The 18,607-nt window shown below is 54.3% G+C and overlaps 7 protein-coding genes across 7 annotated transcripts; 2 read left to right on the forward strand and 5 right to left on the reverse strand.

Annotated features, from left to right (window-relative positions):
• Nucleotides 1–165: 165 nt before the first annotated feature.
• Nucleotides 166–5,146, reverse strand: N7510_005821 (chromatin segregase YTA7; the record flags this gene model as incomplete). The annotated part of the gene is made up of 2 exons (XM_056977747.1): nucleotides 166–3,101; nucleotides 3,157–5,146. The coding sequence occupies 2 exons, from the start codon at nucleotides 5,144–5,146 to the stop codon at nucleotides 166–168; spliced, it is 4,926 nt and encodes a 1,641-aa protein (XP_056833779.1).
• Nucleotides 5,147–6,209: 1,063 nt separating this feature from the next.
• N7510_005822 (uncharacterized protein) lies at nucleotides 6,210–6,709 on the forward strand (the record flags this gene model as incomplete). Its single annotated transcript, XM_056977748.1, has 3 exons — nucleotides 6,210–6,338; nucleotides 6,414–6,540; nucleotides 6,606–6,709. The coding sequence occupies 3 exons, from the start codon at nucleotides 6,210–6,212 to the stop codon at nucleotides 6,707–6,709; spliced, it is 360 nt and encodes a 119-aa protein (XP_056833780.1).
• Nucleotides 6,710–6,813: 104 nt separating this feature from the next.
• Nucleotides 6,814–8,040, reverse strand: N7510_005823 (putative C2H2 finger domain protein; the record flags this gene model as incomplete). Its single annotated transcript, XM_056977749.1, has 4 exons — nucleotides 6,814–6,916; nucleotides 6,981–7,244; nucleotides 7,305–7,978; nucleotides 8,035–8,040. The coding sequence occupies 4 exons, from the start codon at nucleotides 8,038–8,040 to the stop codon at nucleotides 6,814–6,816; spliced, it is 1,047 nt and encodes a 348-aa protein (XP_056833781.1).
• Nucleotides 8,041–9,294: 1,254 nt separating this feature from the next.
• N7510_005824 (putative C2H2 finger domain protein) lies at nucleotides 9,295–12,717 on the reverse strand (the record flags this gene model as incomplete). Its single annotated transcript, XM_056977750.1, has 1 exon — nucleotides 9,295–12,717. The coding sequence occupies one exon, from the start codon at nucleotides 12,715–12,717 to the stop codon at nucleotides 9,295–9,297; it is 3,423 nt and encodes a 1,140-aa protein (XP_056833782.1).
• Nucleotides 12,718–13,713: 996 nt separating this feature from the next.
• Nucleotides 13,714–14,439, reverse strand: N7510_005825 (uncharacterized protein; the record flags this gene model as incomplete). Its single annotated transcript, XM_056977751.1, has 1 exon — nucleotides 13,714–14,439. The coding sequence occupies one exon, from the start codon at nucleotides 14,437–14,439 to the stop codon at nucleotides 13,714–13,716; it is 726 nt and encodes a 241-aa protein (XP_056833783.1).
• A 320-nt stretch (nucleotides 14,440–14,759) lies between these two features.
• N7510_005826 (uncharacterized protein) lies at nucleotides 14,760–16,829 on the reverse strand (the record flags this gene model as incomplete). The annotated part of the gene is made up of 1 exon (XM_056977752.1): nucleotides 14,760–16,829. The coding sequence occupies one exon, from the start codon at nucleotides 16,827–16,829 to the stop codon at nucleotides 14,760–14,762; it is 2,070 nt and encodes a 689-aa protein (XP_056833784.1).
• Nucleotides 16,830–17,743: 914 nt separating this feature from the next.
• Nucleotides 17,744–18,464, forward strand: N7510_005827 (putative NADH-ubiquinone oxidoreductase 178 kDa subunit; the record flags this gene model as incomplete). The annotated part of the gene is made up of 3 exons (XM_056977753.1): nucleotides 17,744–17,851; nucleotides 17,966–18,210; nucleotides 18,275–18,464. 3 exons carry the CDS (start codon nucleotides 17,744–17,746, stop codon nucleotides 18,462–18,464), a joined length of 543 nt encoding a protein of 180 aa, XP_056833785.1.
• Nucleotides 18,465–18,607: the final 143 nt, after the last annotated feature.

Genomic DNA, 18,607 nt, shown 5'->3' on the forward strand with positions numbered 1-18,607 from the left:
TCAAATGGTCTGCTGCAAGTACAATAAGAGCAAAACAACAAGCGCTGGGACGCGAAACAAAAACATCATGCACCGATCCACCCTGCCATCCATCTGCTAACACTTGAACTATCAACTCGCCAGGGAAATATGGAGACATATAGACAATGACAGGGAAAAAACAGGTTACACCCGGAAACCCGCGTTCCACAACTGCTCCTTCGACTTCTGGCTGATGGGCCCGATCTCCTGCAACGACTGAATGTCCTCCAGGACAGCATTGAAGGTCTCCGTGATACCCGTCGCGACAAGGGTGCGATTCCATTCACCGCGCATGCGCCAGATGTAGTCCATCAGGTTGGTGCTGATCTGCTCCAGTTGCTCCACGGAGCAGCCACTGGTGCGCTGGGCGAGTTGCTCGTGCAGACTGTCGACGTACGAAGGGTCAATGATCAGCGTGGGTGAGGGCTCGTCGTTGAGCAACGATTGCAGGTCGGCGGGGCCGTTGCTTTCAGGCTTGGACGGGGCATCGAATAGTGGAGGCTGCGGCTTGGATTGTGACTGGCTTCCATTCAGCACGCTGTTCTCCGAGTGTGCAGCATCTTGGCGAGGCGGCGAGAACTGGCTGCTGCCACCTTGCTGCGTATCTGGGAGATGCTCCTCCTGCGACACACGGTCTGGGTACAAAGACAAATCTGGACCATCGTGCCTCATGCCCTGTCCAGCATTGAAGCTTTGAGTGTGGTGTTGATTCGACGACTGCGCCGACGATTTCTTGTCCGAAGTCGTTTGGGTAGTTGATGCTTCATTGGTGTAGTCCGCCGGCTGCGAGCCCGGAGCCATCGGAGTGATGGGGCTGTCCTGGGGAAGACTAGAGAGACCAGATTCGCGCCGGAGCTGCTGAGAAGGCGCTGTGTACGAATATGGCGGTTTTGGCTGTGCGGAAGGCCCAAAGGAGCTGGTCTGTGTCTCTTTGCTGCCCGAATTGCCCTCAGGATTGGCCATGAACACATCGCCATCTTCATCTTCGTGAGAGCCATTGCTGAGACCGCCATGGGGGACGGTATCATTCAGGTCTGAGCCACCACCTTGGTGGTACCCATTTGTGAAGCTCACATTCGACTTTCGCGTAGGAGTTACTGGGCGCCCGGCGTCCCCGGAGAGCCATTCACCCAGATGGACCGGGCCAGATGACGGGGCCGACTCAGTGTTTCCGTGCGGGACGTTGCCCGTTCCGAAATGAGCCGTCGCTAGACGTTCCTCAGCCTCGGCAACCCGCTTTGCACGCTCTACCGCTTCCTTCTCGCGGGCCAATTCCCGAGTGTAGACATTCTCACACTCAGAAACAAGAGCAGGCTCGGTCTGTTCAATGGTAGAAATATCGACCTCAACATTAGAAAGAAGCTCATTTGCTCTCAGCAACCGTTCTTGGTCGTGGAATTGACGAGCATCCTTGGCGATCCGCTTGATGTCGGCCAGAAAATCAGTTGGGCGTTTGTAGTACCCGTTGGAGAGGCGTTTCTCCATAGTCACGATTTCCATGTTGTAGAAGAACTTGCCGGTTGCAACTTCACGAAGACCGGGTACGCCATGTTTATCGTACGCTTTCTCAAACGGTCGATGGATGGCTTGCTCTTCCGGGGGAAGATCACTGGTCACAATATTCGGATCTTCCTCTTCCCACAGGTATCGAATCTGAGACTCTTCAATGACACCAGATCGGAAGCGCTTGTACTTCTTAATCTGATCCATGATGGGCTGGATGCGGATTTTCAACAGGTTCAAGGTCTGACGGTCCTTCTTTTTCTGAGCCTTCATCTGCTCCTTGGTAAGTGGCGTCTCGGCCTTTGGTGGTGGTGGCGGTGCGACCTCCAACTCCTCCAGTTTTCGCTTTTTGCGTTTCTCGGGGTCGGGGAAGTCGGCAGGCGGCGTCTTGACGTATTCGATGATGTTGTTGAAGAATTCATAACGCGCCGCATTGTCAGGGGCAGCGAGATCGTAGATGTTCTTCTTCGAAAATCCAAACAAGTTTTTCAACGGACCAGGCAGGGTCTTCAATAGACTTTGTTCCATCTGATTAGCGGCCGGCCTCTCATCATCTATCAACAAGTCGTCGCCTGTCACCTCGAGGACGCCAAGGAGCAGAACAGGATCGGTGGGCGGCACGGATCGTAGAAGGCCCATGAATGTTGACATTACAGCCGGACCCACGGTCTCATACCATATTTGAATGTTCGGGATGTAGATCACACTGGGCTTGTGTCTCTTGACCTCCGCAAAGAGTTGGATGACGGTTGCTTCAGGCGAGCGGGTCGAGTCGCTGAGGAGAGTGGGAAGGTCAAACGCCTGTACATGGAGACCCTCGAAATGATGCAGGAGGGCGGCTGCAAGGTACTGCTGGCCCATACCCTGAGCACCGCGGAGAAGCATCCGAGGCCGGAAAACTCGCGATCGGTCGAATTCTGACATGATTTGTTCGCGTTTGAACCCACGTGCATCTTCGGGCTCTTCAAAGTGAGCTTCTTCCAGAGCAGTGAGTTGTTTCCTCTGGGGCAGAATCTCTGACAGCAATGCCTCGATGTCGAGTAATGGCCGGCGCAGCAGAGGCTCAACGTTCTTCGGCAGGGCGGATGCGCCGGACGCAGTCGAGCGTTCCGACGAGGGGACCATCTTCTTGATTGCAATCATGAAATCTTTGGGGGTCACGTCGATCATCTTCGGATCAATCACGAGCTTCTTGTCGGATTTGTAGATTTGAGGGTATCTTCTCTGCACCGCATTGAGGGCAGCCTCAGTACAAAGGGCCCGCAAATCCGCACCACCATAGCCCTTGCTGATCTCTGCAAGTTCATCTTTGATGTTGTCTGGAAGGGGCGGGTCCCAGCCTTTGGTGTGGATATCAAGAATAGCACGCCGCCCTTCAACATTTGGTAGCGGGAAGTAGAATTCACGGTCAAAGCGGCCTGGTCGGCGAAGGGCCGGGTCAACAGAGTCTGGCCGATTAGTCGCACCGATGACAATCACTTGACCACGACCGTCCATGCCGTCCATCAACGCGAGGAGAGTCGATACAATTGAAGCATGAATCTGTTCCTGTTTACTTGACCGCACAGGAGCCAAACCTAGAGCGAGTATGTTAGTGATTGAAGGAGAATCAAGCGATTGTTTATTGCTTACCATCAATCTCGTCGAAAAAAATGATACTGGGTTGCGTTTTGCGAGCCTCTTCAAACAGGAGACGAAGCTGTCGCTCAGCTTCACCAACCCATTTGCTCAATGCATCCGCTCCCTTTCGCATGTAGAAGGTCACCTTGCGGCCCTCGGAGCTGACGCTGTTCGCCAGAGCGCGAGCCAGAAGCGTCTTTCCCGTACCAGGGGGTCCATGGAATAATACACCACGCGGGGGAACAATGTGGAACCGTTGGAAGATTTCCGGATACAAGAGAGGGAGGGAAACCATCTCCTTCAGTTGATCGATGTGTCCCTGCAGGCCTCCAACATTGTCAAAATTAACATTCATGTCCACACCCAAGGGGTCCGCATCGGCCAAGGCCTGCTTGTCCTTCATCTTGCCCAAGTTTGCCGGGGTACCAGAAGCACCTTGAGCGGCATCAGCCGAGTGGCCTTGAGGGGCAATACCTCCGCCAGAAGCTAGGCCAGGAGGACCTTTGGGATGAGACACAGGCTCGTCATCGCTGCTGTCACTATCAGCACCTCCCGCGGCAGCAGGTGCACCGGGAGGGCCAAGAATTGCGGAAGAGCCAGCACCACCAAAGGGGCCGTAAGTCGGAAAGAGAGTGCGCTGCCAGCTCGAGCCACCTCCACCGCGACCACGTCGGGAGGGAGATTCGTTTACTTCATTCTCAGCCTCCTCGAGGGGAAATAGCAGATCCGGTCGAATGAGACGGTAATCAACGTCCTTGCGATTGCGTCGAGGTTTCTCGTGAATGATTTCCGGCAGACGACGACGTCGACGACCACCTCGCAGGTCCTCTAGCTCTTCAGCCAACTCGACTGCTTCTGGGAGTTCAGAAACTCCACGAGATCGAGAGCCTCGCTTACGCAGACCAGCACGCCGGCTGGTGGAGCTGTCCTCCTCTTCTTCGGCATGACTTTTGCGAGGCGAGCCATGGGACGGACCAGTTTCTGACACCGCATCCTCGTCCTCTTCTTCTTCCTCTTCATCGGGTTCGAAGTCGCTCTCTTCAGTCTTCGACTTGCGCTGGGATGCGGGCTTCTTTCGGCCGGACCGGCGCACCTGTGCGTCATCTTCTGCCTCGGCCGATTGCTTTGATTGCCGTCGCAACCGCCGTGGCACTACCGGACCTTCGTCGTCGTCCTCATCCTCCTCTTCGGCTTCATCGGCTTTGGCTTCCACCGTATCAGATTCGGGGACGACACCCTCGTCGTCGGCCATCACAGCGTCAGCCTTTTCTGCTTCAGCCTCGGGGTCACTCTCCATGATCTCTGGCTGAGAGCCCTCAACAACATTCTCCTCCACAGCCTCCTCTTCTTGATCGACTTTGGATTCTTCGTACACTCCATCGAGGGGAAGCTGCTTGACCGCTCGATTACTCCTGGATCCGTGCCGTGGCGGAAGTGCAGTCTCAGGGCTACGCGTACCACGCCGAATAGTCTCCATGTGGTGGCCCGAATTGGTCAGAGCATACATGTCTTCCGAGGGGCCTCGATGTCGACGGGTGATTCGTCTATTATCAAAAGCCTCCGGTGGAACTTTCAGAGAAATCACTTTGCTCTTTTTCTGCGGAGGAGAGGCATCAGCATCCTCCTCATCCTCATCCTCATCCTCATCCTCATCCTTCGCCTCATCCTCGTCATCAGAAGATGGTTCCGCGTACACCAGCTGCTTCTGGGTTGTTTGACGACGCTTGCTGCCTCTGGCATTCCGTTCGATATTCGGGTCATCTGAATCTTCTTCGTCATCGTCGAAAGAACTATCCCCGCCTAAATCGTCGTCATCCGAAAGGAGATCATCATCGCTCGAGCCCCGACGTTGGCGTTTCTTCGAGCGCTTAACCTTCTTCGATGTCGACCGCGACTTTGCGCGTCCCGAGGAGCGAGGTTGGTGATCGTCGTAGTCTTCGTCATCTGAGTCGGATTTGTTTATGATCTCCTCGAGGGAGCGTTTTTTGGAAGAAGAGCGCATGATGGCGATCTTCTAATGGAGTCACTGTCGGAGAAGGATATCAGCAAATCAAGAAATGGACCGGATGCCCAGCTCCGAGTAATCACATGTCTGCAATTTTCGACAATACCAAGCAATAAACGCATGGGGAACATACATGCACCGATTGATGATCCAATCTCGCCCAGCGATAAAAGGGACCGGTTGCGCCGAGCCCCGGGTCTCCGTGCACCGCGATAACAATCCACCCGCCGTAAAGCGAACGACAAGTCACCGGTCAATGAATCGAAGTCAGAATGGTGAGTTCAAATGGGTTGAGGATGCGAGAGAGTCGAGGCCGACGGCTGGACGGACGGGGGGGCCGACGCGTGAGAAAACAACGTTTCGAACAGTGAACCGCCCGCAACGATACACAATGCTAGACACTGAGGACGACCGACACAAGAGCCGACTGCATGTCCGATGGAATCGAGGATCCAGCAGGCAGCAGGTGGAGAGAGTGTGGAGGGAGTAGAAACGTAGTCGGACAGTAGTAGCGTGATGGGCCAAGGGCGGAAGTGACTCGCGCGATTTGTCCTGCGCACGAGCCACTACAGGCACCAGTTTTGCCGTTGTACACCGCCTTCTAATTTGGCGCCGTATCTGTACAGTCGTGCACGGGCCACTTCAACTGTCGTTTTCCAGAGTCAAGGGCGACGGTAATGGGCACCCCCCAGTCCGCCCTGAATGGGCCATTGAGGGCGCCCAGTCGGAGTGGTTTGGGGTGAATCGGCCAGTTGGTCTGCTGGGAACATCTTATCGATGGAGATCGAGGCCCGTTGATGCGGGGGGAAGGGGTGGATGGTCGGGGGAAATGAGGGCAGGAGGTGTCAGAGAGAGTGCTGAGGAGACGACAGAGAAAGCGTTCTGGTCCGGCGGTTCTGGTGGTCCATTCCTGCGGCCTGCCAGAATCAATGGGACTGATATCATGTGACTGCTGACTCATCTCCCCTTCTCAGCCATCTGGAGCATGAAGACAGGAAAACATCGACGGCAACAACGAACGCACAGCACGGAGAGCGGAAGAGGCTCTGCTCAAAGATCAATGGTCATGTCTCTCTGGCAGTCAGCCCTTCGGCTGTCCAGACCCCGTGCTCTTCTCAGGCAATCCCGGCCCTTCACCTCCACAACTGCCGCGCGCAACACATCCCAACCAAGCTCTTACAGGCAAGGTGTATGTCTTTCCCCTCTTCTCTTTCTGTTACCTCGCACTGCGATCATCGTGTTTAATATTCTAACACAACTCCAGATGGCCGCATACCGAACATTCGCCGGTCCCTTCGCCAAGGTGTTCTTGGGGGCCGTCTTCACCTACCAGGTCATCTACCAGACCTGGCTGAAGCTAGAGATGGACGAGTCGAAGCTCGAGAAGAATGGTGTGTTATATTTGAATCACAATCTTTTTTTTCTTCGGTAGGAGGAAATGCTAACTCCTGCGCAGAAGAGGTGGCGGTGCTGGAGAGAAAAAGCTCGCGAGATGGCCGGCTCCAAAAAATGAGCGGGTTTCTGAAGAACTACCACCCCTGTAACTATATATTGATTTGATTTAATGAAGACAAGAAAGATACCAAGGCGAAATAGCCGAATCTCATTGCTCGTACAAAGATGCACAAATAATACACTACAATATATATATCTGCTCCACACAGTCATCGCAGGGCCCCAAACTTGCGTTTCCTCCCGTCCTCATCATCGTGAGAGACGGACTGGGTATCTGAGCATGTGGTGGAAGCCTCATACCAATCCATAGATCTATGATAAATATCAATTAGCCAACCATATTTAACGAAATCACAATCTCCGGATCCATACATACCTCTTCAATAGTACATCGGCATCCTCATCCCCATGCATTCGGGCCAGATGTTGCCGGAAGTTATCCAAGCGCGGCCACTTCTTACTCGGACGCGGGCAGTTCTTCCCAAGACACATATACACCATCTTGGGCCCGCGCTCGGGCTCCTGGTTGTGCACACATTTCTTATGGCGGGCCAGGTCGTTGATCGTGCCGAATCCCTCTTTGCGGGAACAGTTCGGCTCGTCGCACTTGAAGCGCTTCTGGTGTCGGGCGTTGTGTTTTCTGCTCGTGCTCGTTTAGTCTTTTTGAAGTTGATCAGAAAAGATAGAAGAACTTCCGTACCTCTTGTCTGATAGACACTTGCCTACCCACGAACAGCGCGGATAGTCACATTTCACCGAGCCGTTATACATATGTGAGGGCGAGGACTGGTTGAATGAGCATGTAGTTTGGTCTTGACTGTCCATCTGTGAAGGACTGGAGGTCATGTCCATGCCGTACGAGGACGGTACGACTGAGGGCGTGGCACAGCTCGCAGTACCATACCCCGAATCCGAGTGCAGACTGCTCATATACTGGCTTTCGCACTCCGAGGGTGTGCCGTAGTGGTTGTGGCTATTGGAGAAGTAGAAATCCGCATTCATATGGGACAGTGAAGAACAAGGGTTATTAGCCGGTACCCCGGTGATCTGTAGCGGGGTCCAGGCATCCTGGGAGGTGGTGGTGTATTGCGAGGAGTATAGGTCGTAGGATTCAGCAGATGACCAAAACTGAGTCTGCTGGAGTTGGAGATCTAGCAGAGAGTCGCCAAAATCCAGGTCGGAGTGTTTGTATGGGCCAGCCAGATCTGAGTGGAGAGGAGTGAGACCATCATAGCTGTCCAGCAGCGAGTCTCCAAAGGGCAGTCCGGAGTTCTTGAATGGATCGAACAGGTCCGAGGGCACGGAAGTCATGGCCTCACAACCGGCCATCAGGCCGTGGAGTAGATCGGCGTCGGGGTCTTGCCAGGTGGGATGCTTCAGGTATATCCAAGTCAGATGTGCCTCAGGAGAACAAGCCATACAAAACTCACCTCCATGTTGTGTTGTGGTGTGTGGTAAGGGACAGTGTTTCAAGCCAAAACAAAGAAAAGATGAAACTGTCAGATCCAACCTCGCAGGAGGGGAGGTAGTTTGTTTTATATTATGATAGGATATGAAATCATGGCTACTGCACTCCATGTGGATTGCATGGACACGGGCCCTTCCCACGCATGCGAAACTAAAGCTGCACGCGAGAGACGAACTTGACTTTCCCACGCGATGCCGATCAAGGGTTGGAATGAGAAAACACAGAGAAAAGAAAAGACATGCATGCCGTTCATCCCTTGATGTCGCACATCCCTGGTGGGTGCACAGCCCCCCGCCGCGGCTTTACCCGGGCAAAAATGTGCCCTAAGGACAACGAAGAACCATGAGATAAGCACAAGGTAACAACCAGACCCGTCAGCCAGAACATATTCGGTACCGGAATTGGATGTTAGATAAAACAAGGACACAATAATCTGTTCCACGATCTATGTATAGCCGGAGCGTCTTTCTTAGCCTGAGGCAGACAGAAGTCATCCCTGCAAGAGGCATGCGAGGAGCCCAACTCGGCTCGCAAAGATCCGCTCCCTCCCCGACACACCGGAGCAAAAAGAAAAAACAAAAAACAAAACAAAACAGCCGGTGGCTTGCACGGTTCGGTTCGAAGCAAGGACGAATCGGGAAGGATATGATCGGCGGGGGGGTTGAGCTAGGCCGGATGGCCACGCCACGCCACGCCATGCCTCTTCCTTTCAAGGGATGACCATGACGCCGCTGTCATGTTTATGTACCTCCATTGCCCTGAAACAGATATCCTGAAACTTGACACCAGGCGATCTCCCCCTTTCAAGGTGGCTGACACCCATGCGTCTATCGTCCCTATTGCCAGGGCAATCACTAACGATCGGAAGCGCTCCGGCAGGGCAGGACCAACATGATTGCTCACATGCACGGCGGAGCGGCGGATGTTCGGGAGGTTGGTCTGAGACAGAATTCCCGAAGGAAGCGAGAAGGCATGCAGTTTATGTACGGGCCAAAGCCTAAATAAAGAAGTTTGCGCGGCTTTTCTGTTCATCCGAATATGCAATTATGCTTCGCCTCAATTCGCTTGCATGGCTGCCTGTCTATCATAGGTATAACGCTGAGGGAATAATAAATGAAACAAAAGAGAAGACCGTCACGAGCGAAGGGGGTATAGGGTATATACATTCTCAAAAAATGACAGGGGAAAACAAACACCAGTGGCCAAAGAAAGAAATCGTCAATCACATCTGCGTGGCGGGATACCCAGAGGAGTAAGACGCGGCCGTATACGCCATGGACGGGTGGTATGCGGAATAGTTCTCTTGGGCGGGGTACATGGACACCTGTTGAGGCGGGTACGGGGATCCCATGCTGGAATACGAATCCTGTAGCAAGCCTGAATTCGGGTCCGGAGTTCGCTGCCTCGGCACCGCGTTGTAGGGCGGCGGGTAGGAAACCGAGTTCGGATGCAGGGGGTTGGTCTGGGCCTGGGCCGGGTGAAGCGCAGCTGATTGCCCGAACTGGTCCACAGCATACCCCGGATATTGACTACCCGTATCGACCATCGATTCTGGCTCCATTGAGAATTGCTCGCCAGATATGGATGTGTAGTTGAGAAGTGGAACCTCGAACGGCATGGTGGGGGTCGCGCCCGTGACGGGCGGGCTACTATTGTCGATCGGGTACTGCCCCTGCTGGAAATGCGTTTGCGCGCTAGTCTGGTATGCTGCAGTAAGCGGAGCTTGGTGTTGTTCCGGCACCGCGGAGGAGGCGACGTTTGCTACAGTGGTGGTTGTTGTTGTTGAGTGGAGACCGGTGCTGGATGAGGCAACGCTCTGCTTCGACAGCTCCAGAACCGGCATGGCCAATTGCTCCAAGTGCTTGCCCAAGTGGACCGTGAGCTTTTTCCAGTTCCCGCAGATATTTCCGCAGAACCGGCACCGCTCCTGCTCTGAGCGCTGCTTGGTTTCTTGCCGGCATTGCTCGACCATCTCCCACAGTCGCTCAATATCCTGTTCTCGTTGGGCCTCCGAATGCTTTTCCGAAGCAGAGGCCTTGCTCTTCTTCATCTTCGGCTCGGGCATCTTGTGCTCGCGAACCAGGTGCTGCACAAAATTGTCTTTTCGGTAGCACGTGTGGCTGCAATCTGGGTAGGTGCAGGTCCACCACTCTAACTGCCGGTGCCGCTCGTTCTCATGGCGTACCCAGTCCGCTTTCCGTTTGAATGACTTGGGCTCATTGCACTGGGGAAATGTGCAGGTAAACGGCTGCACATCCTCGTGGACATGCTTGGACCAGTCGGATGGTTTCTGGAACTTCTTGACCTCGAAACAGATGGGACATTCGAACTGGGCAGGGAGCCGCGAAACCGGTGGAAGGGGAACACCGGGAGGGAACTGAGCCGCTGCGATGGCTCCTTCGGCTATAGCATAGGGCTGATCGCGATTCTGGTTGAAATCCGTCACCCGAAACTGGGTATTGCCCGTGTCGGAGTTCGCAGGTTGCTTGCGAAGTTGCAACAACGACGCATCTCCTCCCAAGGCAAAGCAGAACTTGCCCGAGCGGCACGAACGGTTCGTGAGAGCTTGCACGTGCTTTTGTTGGAGCTTGACGAGATTCTCATACCGCCGAAGTTGCTCGTTGGCAAAGCGATGAATCAAAGCCGGCTCGAGCAGCGGGTTCAACTGCATGATCTGCGCTTTGAATCCCTCAATGGTAGGAACAGGGAGACGTGATACCACAGGGAAGTCCATCACAAGCCCCGAGTCATCACCCATGCCCATCTCGTCGTCGTCATCAGCACCTTCAGCGCCATCACCTCCGCGAGCTGTGCTCCCCGGGCTTTGTTCAGTGTCATACCCAGGTTTTGCAGGGTTTGCAAGATTGGCAACGGGTGGACCACCGTGGCTGGTCATGAGATCCATGAGTCCCGGGCTCGCCGGCCGCGGAATTTCACTACGGGCTCGAGGACGGCCCTTGAGCGAGAGAGACCTGGGGCTAGCCTCTGTGTTGGGTGAGGCGGCGCGAGCGGAGTGATTGCTGCCAATCGCCGCTATTTGGCTTGACATTGCCATAACTGCACTATTGATGCTCGATCCCCGCGAGTGCTTGTGCAAGCTCAGACGATGGCGTGGCGAGTGGCCGCTATCTTTCCGTTGAGGTTCCTGATTGTCCTCTTTGGACTTGGAGGGGCTGTGTGATTGACCGAGGGACAGATCCGACGCCTGGCGCTTTAATCTTGAAAAAGGTCGCTTCAGAAGGCTAGGCCGTCTCTCCGATTTCTTGGGTCGATCCTCAAGTGAAAAATTTTCCAGAGTAGCTCGCACGTTGATGATGCTGTTGTTATCAATGGTCGCTGCAAGTGATGCGGTCTCCAAATCTCGCACACGCGATTCAAATGCAACCATTGCTGCATGGGAACTCGAGGGCTGCAACTGTTCTGTTCGAGGGGCCGGATAGCGTGGCGGGTCTTGCCATGGATAAAGACGGAAATCATCGTCGCCGGTGGTGGTCAGGTCAACCGACGGAAAATGTTCCTGTTTGGAATTGTCGTAGCCGGTGTCATTGACATTGACGTGAGCCGGCTCCTCGTCGCTAGCGACTTCAGACTCATTTTCACTGAGATCCTCATCGCTGCTCTCGTGAATCAACACCCCAGGTCCCGGGATTCGTTTATCGCCCTTCAGGTCAAGGTAGTCTTGCTGCTGCAGGGGTCGGTCTCCAGTACTCCTTGCTCTCAAGCGAGAGCCTGCCTGATTTCTGCGATGCGACGGAACGCCGAGTGCCCCGCCGACTCCGTCGGTTGCTGCGCTCACCCTCGCCGACCAAATGGTGATATCGGCGTTTCTATCTTGACGATCGTGCTGGTTCTTGACCTGGTTCGGACTCGGGACATACTCGTCCCCGCGGGATCGCGGGCCCAAGCCTGCCTGGCCGGTAGAAGGGTCTGCCAACCAGGCGCCGTCGTGAGATCGCACTACAGACAAGGAAGAAATCGACCGATGGTCATCGGTGTCATTATCTTCTGATTCACTGGACAATTCACCAAGGCCCCGAGGGGAGAGATGAAGAGGCGATCTGCTAAATTGCTTTTTGGGGGCATACACGTCTGTCGGTGAGTCCCCTCGCGACACCTCTTCCACCATCACGATGGGGCTCCCATTATTATTCGCGTCCAGATTACTCGTGGAGATTCGGGGGCGCGACGGCGCAAAGGGCGCATTTTGCGAAACACTCAGACCCGCTTGCGCCTCGGTTGGCGTAGGATTGTTATTGGTGGGTTCCGGGGTCAGCAACTGGGAAGGGTTCACGGCCATAGACGAGGACCAAGCTTGGGTCGTTGGCGCCGTGGTACCACCACGGGCGGTTCGCGACGAAGACCGTTGAGTCTGCCAAGCGCCGACCGTACCACCACCGATGCTGTAACCCTGCGGGTCCAAATAGGCCGGATTTGAAGGGGAGGAGGGGTTGTATCGGTCGTTCGGCGACGACCCGGGGCCCGCACTGTGGTTGGGACTGCCACCCGCGGGTGTTAGGCGGATTGCGCTGGCCTGGAAGTCGAGTTCATCTTGGTCGGACGGGGCCGAGAGATATGGATCCTGCGCACTGGGGGTGGTATTGTCTGCGGGCGAGCGGTGGGCGAACTGCGGCGAGGCGGTCGACATCGTCGGAGATCCAGAGCCGCGGGACAGAAACGCGAGTAGGATCGGAGGGGAGGATTATTAGGAAATCATTGATCTGTCACGACGGGGGAGAATAATGATTCAATGGAGGAAGTGGGGGGCGGATAGTCGAGAGGATAAAGGGGGAGGGAGTGAGGGAGTGAGTAAATGGAGGGGGTATTATTCAGAAGCAGAAGCAGACAAGGCTCGGTAGATCAGGGAAACCGATTGGGGGCGGACGGACAAGAGTGACAAGAAGCAGAACGCCTTGTGGCCGATCATCGCGGCTGACTGGTGACTGCAGGACAGCCCTCACTCACGGGCTCCCGTCGTTCGTATGCCGCCGTTATCGCCCTCTCCTGTTTGGACCGGAGATTCCATTCTGCAGGGACACCGCACGCGACGCCCAACCAACCGTCCGAGTACCTCGGAGCGTCTACTATACACAGTAAGGGTTCGCTCCCCACACAAACAGGCGATGATATAGCTCCTGTCTGGCCCCCAGCCCTAGCGAAGTAAGAAGAGGCAGTGCCGAACTCCCAGACAAGTAGTGTGTGCCACATGGCTCGTTTCAGATCCGCTTCTATTCTTAACCCGTGGGGTCCTTTTTGTAAACCCCGGCGGCTCTCCATGAGCTTGGCTTGTCTGCCATTGCTGATCTGCCCACTTTCGGGCCAGTGAAACCCGAGACGAACGTGGCGCAGCCGCGAGGCAGTCCCTCGGCGGGTGTTTCAGTGTACTCATCGGGATGAAGAAGAAGACCGGGGAGGATTGTGGATCCTTGGGGGAAAGGATGCAAAGTATGTACCCCTGAACTAGTTGCGGTGGATCTGAAATATTCATCGGAAAATTGTAAAATACCTAATTCAGAATAACAAACAGGCTATGCGATCCTTGAAACCAACCACAACAATTAACGAGTAGAAATCATAGACGGGAAAATCACGGAGGTAGAAACAAGCATAAACCCTTGTCCCAACACCCAACCCAGCTACCTAACTATGCTCTCACCAGTCCCTTTGCGCCCGGGGTCACAGGTGGCGACGGAACACTCAATGTGATATTCCCCAGTATAAGTTTCTTGTCGCCAGAATCGTCTATTTCCCTCGGGCTGTCGATCTGAGACATCTCGATGTTAGATCCTTCGGCAGACATGGTTACCAATTCCTCCAGGCGGGCCTGGATGACAGGCGAGTCAGAGTAAAGAACGATCCCGGGCGAGTAAATGCAGGGGTTCGCACGCTCCTCGCCATCGGTGAGGTCTTCGTGGGCCGCCTCGCGCAGGATACGAGGAAAAGTCTGCAGCACCACACGGCGAGTAGGGCCAGTAGGATTATGTTTCCGAGGGCCGGAGTCCCAACATTTCCCCTCTTCTTCTCCTGCTGCTGCTGGTGCTGCTGGCCCATACTCTAGCCAGTCCTCGTTCGAGACATCTTCTGCCCCCGGGCCGGCAAACCCAGCCAGCACGAGTTCTCGCTCAACTCGTGCATGGCGCCACGTCTCGGCCGCTAGTTTTACTATCTTCCGCACGCCAGTGAGCAACGAGTCGAGGTGCTTGGGGTCAGCGAAGTGCTTGATATGGTCGATGATCTCATCCACGAGGACAGCAGCGGCGACGTTGATGGATTGCTTCGCGTCCGAGGTGGTGTAGGCTGCTTTGAGGGTTTGCTGTCTCCAGAATGCTTCACAACAGACGGACTTGCGGCGGATGTCCGTGGACAGCATTTGGAAGAAGGTGTCGGCTTTGTCGTATCGCCGGCCCAGAGTAAATAAGAACGGCTGGAAGATGCGGCAGGTAAGCGTTTTGGATATGATGTGCTGCACGTAGGCACAGCGAAGCTCGCGAGAGGCCGGGGTGTTGTCAAGGAACGGGGGAATATCAGTGGGGATCTTGGATAGGATGTCCCTTGGAGGGTCGATGGGGAGAGAGGAGAAATGCTCGTAGGACAGATCGGAGATCAGATGCGCGAGCTGAGTGAAGCAGTCGAAACTAGAACCGCAAACCTCTCGTTAGAATTTGTACGATTGGGTGGTATCGAATCAACCTACAAGAATTGATCGCCCTTTGTGTTTTTGAGATCGGTGGCTTCTCCCAGACCGTGAAGCGTCTTTCTCAGTCTGTCACAGTCCTTGTCGAGATGGTCGATGGTCGATCGCATCTCCATCTCGACTTTCTCCTTTTCTCGCTCAATACTCGAAACCTCGCGGTCTTTTTCAGAGAGCAACGTCTCCAGCACAGCGCGCTCTTCAGCCCACTGCTGTTCTTGCTCCCTGAAGTTAATTTTTAGGGACGTGATATGGTCTTCCATTTCCTCGGCTGCAGCAGCAAGATCCTCTTCATGGGACTGTCGTAAGGATTCCAGTTCACCAGCATGGCCTTGGTGGAGTGCCTCCAGATCTCTTGTCTTGGTCACATTGGTTTCTTCCAATTCCTTCTGTTTCGCTGCCAGCTCAGCCGTCAATTCGCGGCGAGTCGTCTTGAGTTCAGCCAAAGTTGCCTCCAGCTCAGTCTTCTTGGACTCGCACTCTGCAATCTTTGCAGTGAGTTCTGCGTTGGTACTCTCCATATTGTTGCGCTCGAATTCCAGTAATGATGTTATTTGTGCTTTCTCCTTTTCCCATTCACCCCTGTTGGTCGCATGTTGGTCGAATAACTCTTTCTCGCGAGTCTCCAGTGCCTCTGCAGCCGTTTTTTCATCCTCGTTCTTGATTTCCTCAAATAACTCGGTCAGCTCCTGTTTCTGTGTTGCAAGAGCCTCGTCTCGTTCCCTTTGCTGCTTTTCCATCTCCTTCTCATGAGCATGCTGCGTTTCCTGGATAAGGATATTGAGTTTGGTTATCTGCGCTTCAAGGCCGAGGTTAGACTGCGAGAGCTCCTCGTTGGACTTTTGCTGAGTCGCCAAACCATCCGAAAGACTCTTCTCTCTCTCATAGAGGTCCTCTAGTTCCAGATGCAATTCATCGGCCGTGTTTTTCAGTCTGGCGCATTCTGCAGCACTTTCGTTGGCCGTCTTTCGCATCTGTGCCTGCAGGGCTTCAATATAGAAATCCTTGTGCATCAGTGCCTGCTCGTGTTGGTTTCTAATATGCTTGATCTCGGCTTCGCGACTCGACAGTTTGCTGTACGTGGTTTTGAACCCATGCACCAGACGGTTGATATCGGGGATCGCAGATTGGATCCGCTGGAGAAGTTCAATGTGTTCACTTTCATTCTCTGGTGGTGAGATGGCCCCGTTATCGTGTACATGGCTGAGAGATAAATCCCGCATCGCTGGGAACGCCGCGGTATAAGACGGGTCGGGGTAGCTGTAGGCACGAGACGGGAAGTGCGATTCGGGAGGTGGCGGGGTACGAGAAGAAGGGGCATATGAAGGTACGACACCAATGGAACTCATCGCAGGAGAATGCAGAACAGGTGCAATCGAGGGTGGTACTGTAGGGACCACCGTCCCTGCCATTGACGGTACTGGTGGCGGCGGTGTTCCGTATGGAGACATACCGCGTGACATTCGAGGTATATGAGAATATGCAAGCGGGCTGCTATATCTTGGTGCTGGGTAGCCCACAAAGCCTGGATACGGCGGGTGAGAGAAGTGATTCTCTGGAGAAGGGTTGTGCATAAACCGTGCCTCGGTCAAGGATGGTGACGGCAATGGCACCAAAGCCGGGATTGGAGAGAACGGAGCAGCTGGTGATGACGGAAAGCGTTCCGAGCTCTGTTTCTGGTGCTCTGATATATGTTTTCCTTCGATACCATCCTCGAGCGGCGTTGACGAACTTAGTTCGTCCACGGGTGGCAATGTGAGCACTTCAGGGTCAGTTTTCTCGTCTTCCACTGTGGGTTTCTTGCTCGCCACGCGATCAGGACTGGCAAGTCGTGCAATATCGCCTTCGTTGTCGGATGTTGATATGTACTCGAGGTATGATAAGGCCTGACCAGTGCCCGACTCCTGGTCTTGCTTTACCGACAGAGAAGGACTACCAGGAGCGGTTGATTCGGAGACAGTCGTCTGATCGTCCGTCCCTTCCGGATCCTTACTCTTTTTCACCTTCGGCTTTGCTCCCACCTTGCCGTTCTTATCCCTGAGCTTGACCTTCTTGCCCGCTACAACCATCGAGGTAGGGTGTTGCGTGCCCAAGTTGAGACACAAGACGTGCCTCCAACCAAGCCAGCGCCGATAAGAAGATATAGTAGAATTTTGCCAGGTATGCTTTTTACGCCGGCAAGGTCGCAAGATATAGTAAACCCAAAAGATGGGTAAGGTATGATGGGTCAACCGTGAAAGACGATCGGGCACATAATCATATTTTGGGGGGAAGAAGCGCAAATGATGGAGATACACGATGAAAGTGGCAGCAGGCCGACAAGTTAGGCGAGTCCACATTCCCAGGCATGATGCAAAGACATAAATGCAGATATGCGCCTTTCAGCCCTTCCAGAGCTGAGCAAGGTCGCAGCGGACCGGACCGTCGTTAGTGGCGTGGATACCCCTTATGGGAGGGCAGACATGGTCGCACGGCTCATCATTGAATTCCTAACTGAAGCGAGAGACCAATTGGCAGGCGACAGGGTGGCATTGGGCATCAGTTTTCGGGACGAAGGGATAAAACCTGGTGGGTGGGGGGTGGAGTAAGAGGTGACATGTTCGATCGATGGCTAGTGGCACTCAATGCCTTGCATGAATGGTAGGGTGCGATTCATCCAATTGAGCCGAGTCCGTGCAGACAGCATCGCCGGTTAGGGTGGATGAGATGAGGCCGCAACGTCGTGACATGCGACTCGGCTGCTATCATCTGCCACGGTACCATGCCTGGATGCTGACTGCATCATCGTGGTCAATTGAAGCATTGAAAAAGAATAACAAGCACAAGAAAAAGAAAAAGGAATCAAGAAGCCCAATCACCCAATGTAAATAAAGAGTCCCGTGACCGGTGACTAATCTCACGTCACATGACCACTTCGCTTCCACCTAAACCGCCCGAAAGGTCATCGTTCACCTCCATTGCACCCTTACTCCCTCAACACAACATGTTCGCCGCCCGACGCACCGCTGCCTCGACGCGGCAGCTGCTGCGCAACCAGCAGCCTCGTCGGTTCGCGAGCCACCACGCCGAACCGGTGAACGAAGGCTTCGGCGTAAGCTCCTCCCATCCTCCCCCGCCAGTCCAGCGTAACGAGACCGGCCAATTGCCTCGTCTCTCAATCGCAATATCCTGAAAGCAATTCACTAATGTCCAATTGCACCAACAGCCCAGTTTCTACATCACCATTGGCAGTTTCGCCTCCGCGTACCTGCTGTACCGCATCAGCCAGTCGAATGAGGATTCCGGCTCGGAGTCCTTCATCTCAGGCCTGATCAGCAAGTGGACGCCCTCGCAAGAAGTTTTCGAGCAGCGCAATGCCATTCGCACCGCTGTCATGGAGAAGGCCGCGCATGACCGTCACCTGCTGCAGAGCCAAGGGCCCCGCCAGGCGTATGAGCTGATGCAGCCTGAGTATGTTGTCCCACTCGGCGGATCTTGATGGTTTCGAGGTATTAACTTGTATGTCTGTGTCTAGTTTAATGAACGCCGGCTCGCCATACAACGTTTCTCCCGGTTCGCAGGCCGACCTGAGCGCCGTCGTGGCTCACTACCATCGCCAGAATCAGGAGATGGAGGAGGCGCGGGTGGCGCGGATGAAGGACGGCAAGGTTGTGTCGGTGTATGATGTCGAGAGGACAACCCCTCTAGACGGTCTGGGGAAATAAACAACATGTACATATAACTAAGTTGGGGTTTGAAGTGTTTCTCAATCCGGCACCAGGATAATCCGATTTCATTTGTTCGTCTCCGTGCCTGCGAGGGTTGATTGATTGCCCGTTTTGTCTCTTTAAGATTATGCATTATCCAC

This window comes from Penicillium lagena (assembly GCF_028827675.1).
Source record: "Penicillium lagena strain IBT 129212 chromosome Unknown utg000003l_segment0_segment0, whole genome shotgun sequence".
Classification (NCBI taxonomy): domain Eukaryota; kingdom Fungi; phylum Ascomycota; class Eurotiomycetes; order Eurotiales; family Aspergillaceae; genus Penicillium; species Penicillium lagena.